At 34.6% G+C, this 14,819-nt stretch overlaps 1 protein-coding gene across 3 annotated transcripts in view; it reads right to left on the minus strand.

Annotated features, from left to right (window-relative positions):
• LOC108910834 (calcium/calmodulin-dependent protein kinase type II alpha chain) overlaps positions 1 to 14,819 on the minus strand; it is a 101,485-nt gene that overhangs the window by 38,729 nt on the left and 47,937 nt on the right. For all 3 annotated transcript variants that reach the window (XM_023454311.1, XM_023454310.1, XM_023454309.1), the window contains exons 3-4: positions 7,646 to 7,705; positions 1,688 to 1,742 (exon numbers count right to left, since the gene is read on the minus strand). In XM_023454311.1, coding sequence (XP_023310079.1) covers positions 1,688 to 1,742; positions 7,646 to 7,705 — 115 coding nt within the window. The remainder of the gene's footprint in view (positions 1 to 1,687; positions 1,743 to 7,645; positions 7,706 to 14,819) is intronic.

Below are 14,819 nucleotides of genomic sequence, written 5' to 3' on the forward strand. Positions count from 1 at the left end.
AAAATTCATACTGAATGTGGTTAGATAATCCAAAAATTACTAAAAACTTTGTACGACTATCGCGCTGTAATTGCATATTTGGAATTATTAAAGACAAATATGTAAATGCGATGAAAAGTTCAATGTACTAATATCATATAGCGTGCCAGATTGTGGACTGGTCGACCCTGATAAAAATAATAGCCATTTGTTTTCTTTATCTTCTTTTTGACTAGACTGGGTATTTTATGTAACTTATCCCTTAAATCAACTCGTTTACTAGATACAGGATGTTGCCAAAATGAGTAATTTATGAGACTAGCTCAAATATAATTTTATAAAATCATTTTTTGGCCATATGCTTACCGAAACAGTTTTTTGAACGTATTTAATACGATAGTATTGTTAGTTTTTGATCATCTGATAGAGGGCGTAAGCTAGTATCTCTCCCAGTAACGTGACATAACTTTTTTGAGGTTAGGTTGTTACAGTGAATGTCTCGTGTCAGTGAATGGTACGTTTTCGATTTAACGTTATTTTGTGCACAATAAAATTTTACACTGTTGTACAAAAAATACAATGTAAATAACCTAATCTCAAAAAAAGTTATATCATATAATTGTCACTGAGAGATAGTAGATTGACAAAAATTAAAAACGTAGTTTCACCCTCAATATCTTGGTTTATACCAAATTCCATTGAAATCTATTGGTTTTTGGTAAAAGCTAAAATTTTATTATAAAAAATCATTCAACAAAAGCAGATATTTTCTTTTGTATAAAGTCCAATTTTACATGAACATATGGTACACCTAACCTCAAAAGTAGTCGAAAACTAGTAATAATTAATAATATTCATGTGTTTATTACCCTCAAAAATTTAGTTGTATCATATTTCAATGCAATGTTTTCTAAAAAATTGGATTTAAAAATCAAAAGACTCATGATTCATTTATTATATTATGTCAATCTTTGAATTCATGGCAGCTACTTTCAAAACACCTGTATATGCTGCGCCAATTAAAAAAAACAGATTTTTGATTGGCAAGACAATCTGATTTATTCATAGAAAATTATCATCGTTAGAGTACGTACCCAAAAATTCAGCCCGAAGGCCCCTCTCCCTCATTTATCCTGACAACTTCTGTAATAGCTTTGACAGATGCTCTTTGCCGCGTACCTTTTGTTGGTATGCCTCTGAGCTGCGATTTGGCAAGTGCCTACATATTTTCGTATGTACCGATATGCACCATCCACACGATATGGCATTTGTTTACGTTTGGCAGATATCCGGCAAGAAACCGCATTGCCTGAAGCTGACTTTAGAAGGCAGATTTCGAGAAGACGACGTCAGATTCGTGCAATGTACATATACAGGGTGCTCAGAATGGGCCAGTAGATTCTATTATGAAAATCAATTTCGATTTTTTTCGATATTTGACATTTTTTGATGAGTTTTTTTAGAAAAAAACATTTCCAATTTAAAAAATGAATAAAAGATGCAAAATTTATACTTTGATTTTTAGCAAAAGTGACAATTTCAATCCTTCGGTTCACAATGAAAGAAAAATCAGAGCGGTTTGAACTTGAATTAGTCTTTTGAAGATCACCTAAAAATTAAGGATTTTATTTATACCTTAATTTTCGTGACTGGTGTATTTTTACGTATTAAAATTCGCATTATAAGAAGTGATAAGTGTGATACTTACAAATCGAATACCAAATAGTGGAAGTTCTCCTCCTGTATGCTGTCGTGCAACCTCACTGGAAAATAAAAAAAACATACAATCAATCACAGCGAGGGAATTGCAAACGTAAGACATGCAATAGAGTTTAAATAACACATATATTATGTCACGGTGTGTGGTAGTAGTTGAAGGCATTGTGTGGCGGCGGTTTGTAAAGGAAAATTATATGGAATTAAAACGTTGTTGGGAAACCGCGAGTCTATTGAGTCTCGTGTGCGTGCGTTAACGATACATAATTTCCTTTATTGGTACATGTTAGATTGAAAAGCGTTCGTTCCTCAGCTTATCTACATTATAAAAAACTTTTTAAACGTTTTACTTTATTTGAATGGTTCTGACAAATCAAAAGTTGAATTATATTCCCTTCGAAGAAAAAGTAACAATTTAAGATAATGACATCTAGATTGAGATATGTCCGTTAATAAATGAAATGTCAAGCAGTCAAAAACAAATAGATTTCGATTTTTAAGTTCTACTCGAAAATCAGGCTTTTTTCGAAAAACGTAAGAGAGTAGTAATTTCTAAAAAAATTGAAAGACGAATCCAAAAATATCATGGTTGTTACCGTAAAGCAGTGGCGTAGTATATTATTTAGAAAAATATGCTACCGATACCCTGCATGTCCCTCCGCCACTGGAGCATGTAAATTTTAGGAAAAGCCCTTAGATTTTGGACAATGTTTACATAAATATATATGCCCAATTTCAAATGATTTCATTTACTAGTTTTTAAATTATTTAAAAAAATTAAAAATATTTTTTGAAGTTTGAAGCATTCTAGATAAAAACTTTACAGGAAAGGCTCCTCTTAAAATCCACCAAAGAATACTAGGTTTCATTTTTGGTCACCATTTGTGAATCACCCTGTATAATAATGCAATTGCTGCTGTCAAATTGCAAAACTAACACATTGAACACGCCTTTCCTACAATTTATTTCCACGACGTATGTAGGTGCTTATCAAAATGAAACAGAGTATAATAGAATTAATAAAATGGTAAGAATTTAATGTTTGATTTAAATAGTATTTCTAATGTTTTTGTTACACATTACTGAACTGTTTGAATGTGACGAATGTAGCAGAAACAAGGATAACATAAAACAAAATAAAAGTGATATGACTATAGAGAAAAAAAAAACATTTATCAGAGCATTAACATGAACTAAATTAAATAATTGGATGACTTGCAAAGCACCATAGAAAGAGATACCATCATGCAACTCAATTACAATACATAATATAGAGTGCAAAAATTTGTATTCACAATTAGACATAAACCAACACAAATACGATTGTTTAAAAATATCCGTCCTGTCTCCGCGTGACGTCACATGGCAAACGTCAAATTTGTAATATATTGACACCAGGATAACCATCAGGTAAGTCCGTTTAAGAATGTACAGTCTAAACGTGAATCTAACCTCACTTCTTGTGTTAAATTTGAAGAAGCAATATCTGTTTTGCACCACATAATGAATGATGTAAAGATGCTTAGGCTGTGACAGGCCTGAATTATTCAAAAATCGACAGAAAGTCGATTTCGTCAATGTTACTCTCAACTCAAGTGACGTCATCGTATAAACGAGAGGTACATACACGTCATAAACTGACAATTAAAAAAATACATAGTTGGGAATTGGTTTTTCTTTAAGAGCTACAGAATCACGGGATGGGAAGGGTGCGATGTAGCAGGTTGGTGGTCACCCCCATTTATCTAGAAGCCGGCAGTTAATCTCTGCGAATGTGACAAATCTGGCAAGCCGTTCGAGTTGGCCGGCGAAGCGCCCCGACGCGACGCGGGCGCCGTCGGACCTTTCTGGAAGGAAAAAATATGTGCTGGCGGTCCGATCTAAATCTGGCGTCGAAAAAGGAAACCGTAGGTTTAGTAAAAAGTTTTATTTCATGCGTATCAGTACTAGATTTCTGTAATATACGAAAAAAGTGGAAGATATAAGTCTATTGCACATTTTTTTTGCACCAAACTTGGGTCCAATCGGTAGAAAAACAAGCAATATACGTTGATCGTCAAATAAGAAGGGGAAGTCCCGAGTGCAAAGGGATATAGCATCTGCGTCTCATTTTAATACGTGTATTAGAAAGAGAGCTAGATATCGAACGATAGCCTTTAATTTAATTTGTGAATCTCTGTGTCAGTGAATAAGAAAGAGTTTGCAAGATTGGTCATGGAACAGGATCCTCCTGGTACCAGTACTCGAAGATTAATCACCAAATTTCAAGTATGTCATACGACTCATATGATGTAAAAATCAGATGAATAAAGAAATATATCAAGATTAGATTGGAAATAAAAACTGAAATTTTACGATTTTTTATGCGCTGTCAAGAAGGTAGATGTTACAACCAACCAGTCGGCAATAATACCCTTTCTATGACTCCTAAAAAGATTGCACAGTTTTCGAAACCAGAACATCCTGAAACATATACAGGCCATTTATTCCGAAGACCATCGGCAACGTTACTGGCTAATACAGGTGATATTTTAGCAATCAAGAGACGTGGTGGGTGAAAATCAGCCATAATTGCAGAAAGTTATGTTGCCGACAGTCTAAGTAACAAAAATGAACAGACAGGATTCTTTACAATGACACTTCAACTTCTGGTTCTAGTATCATGCTTTTTAATGGATCAGTGAGATAATATTGAGCTTTCGGTGACTGAAATTTTGAGAAAAATGTGACAATTAGTAAATGCGAGGGGAATAATTATCCAGATTTTATAAATGTTACTATATGTAATAACTGTTCAATTACTATAATATTCATTCATAATAATTAATAAAATGTAATGCTCATCAAATATTTCTATTGATTTGTTCATAAAATATGCATTTATAACTCGAAATCGTCTATTTACTATAGTGGGAGCAGATAAAATATGTTTCCAGTCTGACTGGCCAAAGCCAACTTGACATTCTCCAAGACCACTTGTGAAGAACAGCTTTTTGATTACCTGCCATTATCTCGCGATAAAATCAGTTATCCGATTTTTACAGCGGATTCAACGTTTCTATGGCACTTATCAGGAGGTTTACAAGCTAATAATAGTTACGTTTCCGTTAATGTTTTCATAAATTACTCATTAACGGGGCGGCAGTGCCCAGGAGGCACGCCATTTTTTTTGAGCACAATAATTGCACTTTTTTATTTTATTGTAAATGTTATATAAATTTTCAAAAGGATTTTAATTAATTTACACAACACATCACTAAGAAATAATTAAAAAAACGTGAAAAATTACGGACAGATAGTTTAACATTGTTACAGATTTAATAAATAATAAAGTAATAACAAAATTTGAAAGCCTTATCTCAGAATTAATACATTTTCGGACATTTGTGTACGGATATTTTAAAATAGTATATCATAAAATAAGTGTACTTTTTACAAAAACAGTTTTCTCGGAATGAATAATAATAACTTTTAAAATATGGCAAAAAAACTTCTTCCGCCATCTTCTTTTTACTATCATTTTTGAAAAAAGGTATCTACCCCCACTTTTTGATGTACTATCTTCCTTACAATTTCGGGGGACAAATTAGAATCACTCCGTACAATCTATTTTGTGACTTTTATGATTTAAATAAAGTGCCAAAATTGGATGTAACTCCTTGAAATTAAGTCTACGGGAATGAAATATGGCGATCTTGCTGGTCATTCTCTTTAAACTGGACCGTTGCTAATCTAAAAAATCACGAAAATTGAACTTGGACAATCGTGGCAACGTCCTTTAGTTCACCCCTTGAAGGAGGGAGGGGTGGAATAGGTCGACAGCCGCAAGTCGTCGTAAATCTGGGCATCGGCCGGCCTGATCGGAAGCATCTCGGTGGTTAATCCTGGAGGGCCTCCCCTTTTGTGGAAGGGTCAAAGTGCCGCGCGCCCCGACCTACCGCAGTCGTCGCTCTGGAGGCAAACTTAGGCTTTTTGCGGCCGACTTGTTGGTCATTGTGACGGGTGATACGAGGTGACTGCACAGAAAGTTAATACAGGGCGTAATTTCGAATCATGGGCTTATTTAAACCTTTGACCTTTAGAAACACCTGTCATAAGTTTGAAAGTTTGTTGTATCGTAGGAAGTGATTTTTTTTTCGTTACTTTAAACATTAATAAATAAATAACGATAAATGAAATACACAAAAATAAGTAAATAAACTGTTTATCCACCTGATTTCTAAAGCATATAACATACTTCAAATCTGATACTCGCAATAAAACATAATTTGCAGTCAAACTGTCAGTTTCGTTGTATCTAACGAACACTTTTCTCGGTGTGGTGAACAACTCACCACCGTCACGTGACGATCATCTCCCACTGATACTGCCATGAATATTTAAAATTAATCCCTATCGATCTCCCTTTTTTTTTTCATTCGTGGGGTCGCCGGTTACTGTCCGAACTTATCGATCCGACTTCTACGTGTCTTTCTCGCCGGCTTTCGGGGGATTGCATGCCTGGCCGCCGTTATCTTTAATTGAATTGTCCCATCTCTAATTAAATAAAGTCCGCTTCGGTAATTGCCTCATACCAAATCGAAAAAGGAGGTTTAGCCGGCTAAACGGGAGCCGTCGAAAAAAAAAGGGCAGAGTCAAAACAGCAACAAAATTAAACCGTGAACAGTTTAAATTTAAGCAGAATCCGATCCTGAACGCTTACGAAGGGGAACAGAAGTTAGCCCCCTCCGTCCAATTACTTTTCCTTCGAAGAGACACCGCTCTTGGCCTGGACTTATACCATCCCCTGAGTATAATCCTCAAAGTCTATTCCGGGGGAAATTCCTTTGCTGCGTGATGGATGTAGACCTCGACCGACCGTGACAGATTTCAGTATAGGAATAAAATAACTGGACAGCCGGAGAGAGAGATATATACAGCGCGATGAGTTAATTTGCATCTATAGTGGATTTTATAGAGATCACAGGGTGCTAGTATTTTTAGTACAACGAAAGAATAATATTGAGCTGGCAATAATTTTAACGCGTAGGTACATACATTTCTTGCCAATCGATGGTTTAATAACATCTTAAAAAAACATCTATTTCGTGCAAAAACTAGAAAGACAGGAACACTGAGGGTATATCGATTGAAAATTCGAATAGATGTGCAACTGCCGAAAAAGTTTTTAAATTAGAGAAAATTTTCAGTTAATATCCACATCATTTTAAATTATCCAGTCAATAGTCCAAAGCCGAAGCCAAAACTGATTGCAGTAAAAAAAATATACTTAAATAGGCCGAAAGCAAAGATTCTACGCATTTTATAAGTAATCGATTTGTTGGTAAGTACATATTTTTGAATTGTACAACATGGACATGAACAATTTGATATTTAAAAAAATAGAGGTAATACTTTAAAAAGAAACAAAGGTTCTCTGAAACAAGCAGGCAGTGTTTGCAAAAAGGTCATAACAGGAAAAAAACAAAAAACATCTTGCGATTTTGTTTTGTTTTAATATGAATACAAACAGCAGTGTTATACCTATACCTACTGTGACGTCACTTGCTGAACCGTCTGGCCTTATACTCTATGGAATTTATTCATCTATTTTTTGACAAACGAGGCCTATATTCGTTTCAGAGAATCTCAAATGTCCACGGATGCAGAGGGACGAAAAAAATCACAATTCTAGAAATGGAGCATGCAGTATGTAGCACATGACAAACATAAATAATGAAAAAGTTGGAATGACTGAAAGAACGATTACCTAAATGCTTGAGAACCTCGGGATTGCTAACTATATTTACAATGAAAAACAAAAAAAATACATTAAAATTCGCCTTTGCACTGGCATTCAATGGTCTTGTAGGTGTAGGTATTCGTCGTGATTGAGAGAAAATGCTGAGTAAGCTGATGGCAAGTATGGAATATATACTGTGTGTTTTGGGGGTTGTCGGTGTGTGCTCACCTATATTTGGATGCTGGAGCTTCCTGCAGATCCTGGCCTCCCTCTCCAATTTCTGAAAATCTGAAACAGAAAAATATATCGTTAGGTAAGTCGTACAATGAAGAGCGCAAAACACATAGTTTTCATAAATGATTATAAGCCACGTGTTGCCTATTTCCTATTAAAAGTTACTTGACGCCAAGGACATGCTGTGTATTTTAACACCCTGTATCTCGAATAACGCGCCCCCCCAAGGAAAAAAAAATATAGAACAAACTGCACTTATTTCTTGGCAATTAATTTGTTCCTGCAGTTTCTGTATTTAAAGTTAAATCACTCAGTTTACAAAAATACATTTATGCATTAAAAGAATCTTTATAGAAGTTTTTTGAAAAACACTGGAATATATTTTGTCTCGAAAACATGTGTAGTGTTCTTTGTTACATTAAGAGAAAAATCTTGCTTGAAATTAGCAGGAATATTTAGTTCTTTGAAAAATCAATTATATATTATTCATTATTTTCTAAAATTTTGGTACAATCGGAATATGTCACGAGTTAATATAATTAATTGAATAATGGATTAAGTAATTTATTTTCATTATTTTCCAAATATCTGTTCCAAGATCCACTCGTTATCGACTCTCTTATTGACAAAACTGTTATCTTGCTTTAATACAGGTAGTTATACAGAGCAATATATCATTATAGTCTAAAAGAAAATGTTATTCAATAAAAAATTACCTCGCCTATATGTATAAGCACTCGAAAGGTAAATATGAGTCTTTTTTTCTACATACTGCGAATTGTTTTTGACAAGTTGTTGGCTAAGGTTTCGTTCTCAAAGAAATAATACGGAACGTTTTATTAATTATCCTCATATTTTTTCCTGTAAATATAAAGTTTGAGGCAAATTACCTAAATCATGATTTTTTCTCGTTTCCGCGAATATGCATGCGGGGTTAATTTAAAAAGTTTTTCCTCGTCGCACATACGGCCTGTTGAAACTTTTTGATATAACCGTAACGGTTATTGCCTTTATATTTTCGCGACCGGGGCGGAAGAACGCATAAAAAGTTTGGCAATAAATAAAAGCTCGGTGGTTCGGGAGCCCATACGCCTGTCGCGACTAAGCCTTGTAAGCTTCCGAAAAAAATAAATAAAAAACGTTTGCTTATTAAAACCGAAAGTAACTACATATATGAAAAAATATATAGGTAATAGATTGCAGTTAAACTCGTGCCAGTGTCTACGCCGTTACCGGGCAGCTCCCGAACTCGTTTTATTGTGCACACTTATTTTTAGTCCATAGTACCAATAGACTCATTAGGGTGACGTCACATATTTAGGAAACCCGTATCAAACTGTCATAGTTCAAATTGTACAGACCGAATCTGACTCTTGTGTACAATTTACGTAGATACTATAAAAATGTACAACTTCAAATTAATTTATTTTTACAAGGATTTGGACGTATTTAAGAACAACACGTGTTTCATAAAATAGACACTATTATGCTATATGCTTAAAACTTATAAAAAACGCTACAAAAGAATATTCCTAAATTTAAATAAAGTAAATATTTAACATTAGCCGTGTTATTCCTAACGCGCATGCTCGGAAAGAATAGCCTCATACGCTGTCATCATTAGCGTATTATCTCTTGTTTTGTTTAATCTTGGCATTTTCTAGTTCCACTAAGTATTTTTATTGTTTTTTTTTGGTGTTGTGCTGTGTCAGTGTGTTTATCGAGTGTTTTTTTCTTCAAGTGGTTTATTATAGACGTAATCTTAACAATAACCAAACCGTCCTTGAATGGTATTCTGTTATCTTTAATGCGCATGCTCAGTAACATTGATATAATTTTAATTTATCAATGACTATAAAAGTCAATATTGTTCTATAAATATATATATAAATTCTATAATTCTATTAGTCAGTCACTGAAGTTTGTCAGTTTGAAACTTCTTAAATATTTCTAATATTGCCAGAATATCGCGATATTTAAGGTCTTGACAAAGAAGACACATTTTTTTGGCACTTATGTCCAAAATACATAAGGTCGAAAATCAATCTAGTAAAAATATTGGGAAATTCTTCATGACACTGTGTACTACGGGGTTGCCTATTATTTGGCGTATGTGACGTCACTACTAAGAAGGTCTAGTGTGCTAAGTTGATGGCCTATGCTTGACAGTTGCGCGGATTGTAATTATTTATAAAGGCTTTTCACTATGAAATATAGAATATCAGTATAATTCCTTTTGTTAATAAAGTTTTCCGAAATAGGGATAATCGCTAGGTATCACCCTGTATGACGACTGCAGACGTTCGGGAATCGATACCGTCGTCCTGTAACTTCCTGCGGGTCTCCGGAGACAAGCAGTCTCGTTCTTTGGTGGTTTTTGTATCGATTGGATCGGACCACCTGTGAGCGGTCTGGAGACGAAAACAAACAGGGCTCGGTCTAGGGATGTTTTGTTTCCTCTGTAAATAACATACTGACTCGAAGAGCAAAAAGGGTATAAAAGAGGAAGTCAAGGATCTATAAAAAAAAATCTATTTCCCGCTATTAAAAACTTTCTATCCGCATTCCTAAAGACAAAATATGCCAGGAGTTTTAAATTTCCAAATTGCCACCAGCAGAATTTTAGGAAGAATCAAATGCAGCGGCGCGCATTCCTACGCGTATCCTAGCAACATACAAACACTTTGGCAATGTTGCCAGGCGTACTTACGGATTTATTTTGTACTCTTTTTTTTTATCAATATCTGTTTTTCGCGTTACTGTATTTACTTAAATGTATGATGTAGGTATTGATAAATATGTTTTAAAGAATCAACGAATATCTATGTAGTTTCATGTGATATTCTGCAACGGTGTCGCAGTTAGGTTATTTAATCATAATTTCGTTAATTAGCTGCTATTTTAAATTTTTTGGTATTGAAATAGTGCAGAAAATATATTTCCAAATAAACAAAATTCGTAATGATATTTTAAACAGCTTGTAATATAATATAATTTTTTTAATATTTGATGATGATAAATTTATTTAATATAGGTGGGTAATTAGTACGTCGCGGAATATAGATACAGGGTTTCTTTTGTATGTTGACATTCACTTATTATAAGGTTTGATAATTAAAGATAGAAAAAAACTTTAAATACAAATGGACCAATTTTTCTTTATTTCTTTTGACATCAACATTTGCTGGCACGAAATATATGTTTAAAGTAAAAAAATCTTTAAAAAAATTAAAATTCATCCTTTAATGAAATAACAAACAACGATTTTTATAACTAACCTTTACAACAATATAAGGAGAATACCTAAAAACGAAATAACATTAAAATACCTACAATTTTTACAAATTTTCAACACGCAAGTAATTGTGATGATACAGTTGAAAATATGCGTTAATTTACTATTTATTGCTTTAAAGACAAATTCAGAATTATGAAACAATTCGTCCTGTATTTTTTCTTTCAATATTTGTAAATTGTGAGGTCTTTAGTAATATATTTTGTTGAAGTGTTCCCACAAAAATATGTCTAAAGGACTGAGATCGGGACTGTTTTCTGGCCACCTAAGGTTTCTAGTAATATTTTTTACAGTGTTCGTTGACGGGATTCTTCCTCCATAATAAATGTGCCTATATTCTTGCCGAAATCTTGCACAATATTGTTATTTGAATAATACAGTTTAATTATGTTTTATTTTTCATCAGAATTTAAATTTTTTTAAATCCTATTCCCGTAATAAAGAACACCCATTGCGTAGGGCTACTCGTATAAAACACATACATAAAAAATGCACACCTTTAGACGCAAAAATAGTCTTTCGTCTTCCATTCAGTAGAACAAAAGAAAATAAATTGGTCATCCAAACCGTGGGTTTTATTCTTGCAATTAAAGAGAACCAGTGAGTGATGGGGTTACCTCGAGTGTAGACGCAATAGTTTCTTACTGTTTATTGTAAAGGAATCATTGTGACAGATGAGATTAAATCGACATTTGTGCATTTTTCAGTGGCGTCCGTGGTCCGTGTCTGTTTTTGTTTGAGTTCACTTGCTGCCGTCGTTTTATTGTTTCTTTCACTTCAACATTAAATCGTACATATTTCAAATTGAACAGAGTCGTTTTCAAAGATAAACTTTTGGCATTTCGTGAGTTTTAGTTCGGATGGAACGGAAGCGTCCTGCGTGCACAACCTGTTGCGGCGCCATTATTTTTGGATTGGGACGCGGCTACAAATTTCTTAATTAAGGGACAAGAAGGGCTTTGTCGTGGACGTCCACCTACATCAGAGCGGACGGGAAAACGGTCGGAGGGAATCGCCGGCCGCAGCTGAACAAAGACCTCGGTCTGGCCCGTTCTCAACGTTGGACGTCGATAGAAAATAAAAGTAGATGTTTTCGCAGCGTTCCCTCTGTTTTTTTAACCAAATCCTGGTAAGGAAAATTTCGGTGTTTCTTATGAATACGATTTAATATTGAAGCGAAAAAAAACGATAAAATGATGGCAGCAAACAGACAATAACATATATAGCCGGACACTACTGAAAAATGCACAAATGTCAAATTAACGGCATCAGTCACAATGATTCGTTTACGATGAACAATTCTTCAAAACGAATACCGGCATCGGATATTTCTCCGTTAAGCTTCAAATCCGTTTTGCCCCGCAAAAAAGTATATGAATAATTCATCTTCAAGTGAAAAAGGACGTCCGGAATTCATATTTTCGTCATTTCCTTGGCCTTGGCAAAAAAAGCGACCATATCGCGTAGGTGTCCCACCCCCCGTCGCCTCCCGAACGAGAGGATCGAAATAAAAAACGGTTTTATTTTTAACATGGTCCGTAAAGACGCCGCTTGGTGACTAGTTCGTCTCGATCAATATCCCTTCGTTTCACAACCCGTAGTTCCCTTGTAGATCACGCTCCTTTTTCGGCTAAGTGACTTTTAGGATGGAGCGGGGTTTTGGAAGGAGGACAAGAAAAACTAGCATCGCCATTAGAAAATTGTTTATTATTTAGGCCACGAAATATAGAGCTGGATGCGATTTTTTGTTTCGGCAAGCTGAATTTATAGATGCTAAATATTATGTACAATAACATATTAGTTTCCACAGTCATAAAAATGGGGGGGAAGATTGTTTACAGGGTGGTTAATTGTATAATTTTTACGTAAATTCGCGTTTTTCGCTTATAACTTTTTTCCGTCCATTTCTACGAGAAAACAGTAATGTACTTTTTTTTTGTCTTCGAAATACCTACAAAACTAGCCCTCGAGCGTCAAAATATATTGATTAGATCAAAAGTTATAAACAGAAGAAGTTTATTTATGACTTTTGAATTAAACATTTATAAACTGCGTTATTATTACCAGAACGTTTTGGCATCGCATCCTCTCATTCCTTATCATTGTCTAATAACTCACACGAAATCTGGAATCGGTAAGTTGAATAGTTTATAAGTTATGGCCTTATAAACAAATTAAGTAATTATTAGTCTGGACGATCCCGAGCATCTTCCACAACCGCAATGATTTTTTTCATGGTAGATTTCATAATAATACATTGGAATTTTTTTTAAATTTCAAAGCAATCTGGAAAGTTTTTTATTTTTTAGCTTTAGTTACAAAATGGAATATACGACGCAGCGCGTGATATAGTTATATATTCTTACATATTCGGAAAGCTTATGAAAAGAGCTCTAAGTTAAAGAAAAAAATCGTCAAGATTCGTTGAAAAACAACAGAGTTACAGACTGTCTAAGTTGACGACCTATTGTTAAACAAATTAGGTTGGTTGCGGCAAAAAAATATACTGTCATATTTTATTTGTGGAAGTAGGTTCAGTGCATAGGAAATATTGTTAAAAGTCAGAAGGTCGTTTGATTTTTCGACGAGCCATGGCGCGGCCGAAAAGTGGTGGAAGCGAACGACAGCGTATCCGAAGAAAATGACGATAATATTCATAGTCCTGCCCTTAAAAAAGCAAAATTCCCTTGAAAATAATATATTGGACAGTCTGTGCTTTATATTTCTCGTTTGTTTTTCTGTTTGTTTCATTGTATTTTGATATAAGGACGTCTATTAAATGTGTTATTACATATTTGTTGTGATTGATTTGTTATCGCATGGGTTACTAGATAAAAAGCTTCTTAATGCATAATAAACAATTTGACAGTAATTTAGCCGTGGAATCGTTAATGTTGAATATTTTTTCATGAAATTTGGTACAGATCCATTTCAGGCGGCGCCGAATCCAGTGACGTACGGCGATTTTTTCTAAAAAAATCGCTAATATGGATTCTGGACTTTTCAGCCTCTGAATGTGATATAGTAGGCCTTAGTTTAAAAAAGAACTGGACGCCGCTTGGCCCCAAAATACACCTTTCCCCCTCTACATTTTAAAAAAAATTCGTCAAAACCGTTAAACCATAAATAAAAATGTTATGAAGGTGGTCCGCTTTCAAATGCGTCACTCTGTATGTTCCTCCCTACGAATTTACAACCCACTAGAGAATTCTGGGTACTTAACAAATATCTACATATTCAAATACACCTCTATGGCGTTTCTGCTCTAGTAAGGAACAGGTAAAAGTTTCATATCCCTCAATTTCTAATATATTCCGAACTAATCAAGATATCCACGCGAGAGTCACGGAGATTCGTCACAATTTACCCGAAGCGAGTCTTCACTGGAACACACAATCTATATGCAAAATAATTGCATAATTTTCCGGAAAGTTAGATCTAACGGGAGCAAAACAACCGGGCTTATTATAAAGTATTACATGCACGACATAGTATTAGCAATTTCCGTAAATTAATTTCGTCCCTGCTCGAGAAATAGCCCCGTCGAATAGAATGAACTATGATTTCGCCCTCGACGAAGAAATATACAAAAAAATTACAAAAATTTTATTACAAAGATATTTGCGTTTAGTGCGACAGTAATTTCTTGCCGCGCAAAAAATTTACAGGTCATTTTCGTTTAATTGTAAATATTTTTCGGCATTTTATGCGCATCCGCCAAATCCAGCGGCAGCCATCGATTTTCCTCGTGGCTCGAGACCCAGGGCACTACAACTACAACAATCCAAACTCATCTGCATGGTCATATGACGACCTGGATAGTAAGGAAATATTTATAGGTCGCAAGGTTACATATATAGGGCGTTATATCGG

Source organism: Anoplophora glabripennis, unplaced genomic scaffold (genome assembly GCF_000390285.2).
Source record: "Anoplophora glabripennis isolate ALB-LARVAE unplaced genomic scaffold, Agla_2.0 scaffold290, whole genome shotgun sequence".
Lineage (NCBI taxonomy): Eukaryota > Metazoa > Arthropoda > Insecta > Coleoptera > Cerambycidae > Anoplophora > Anoplophora glabripennis.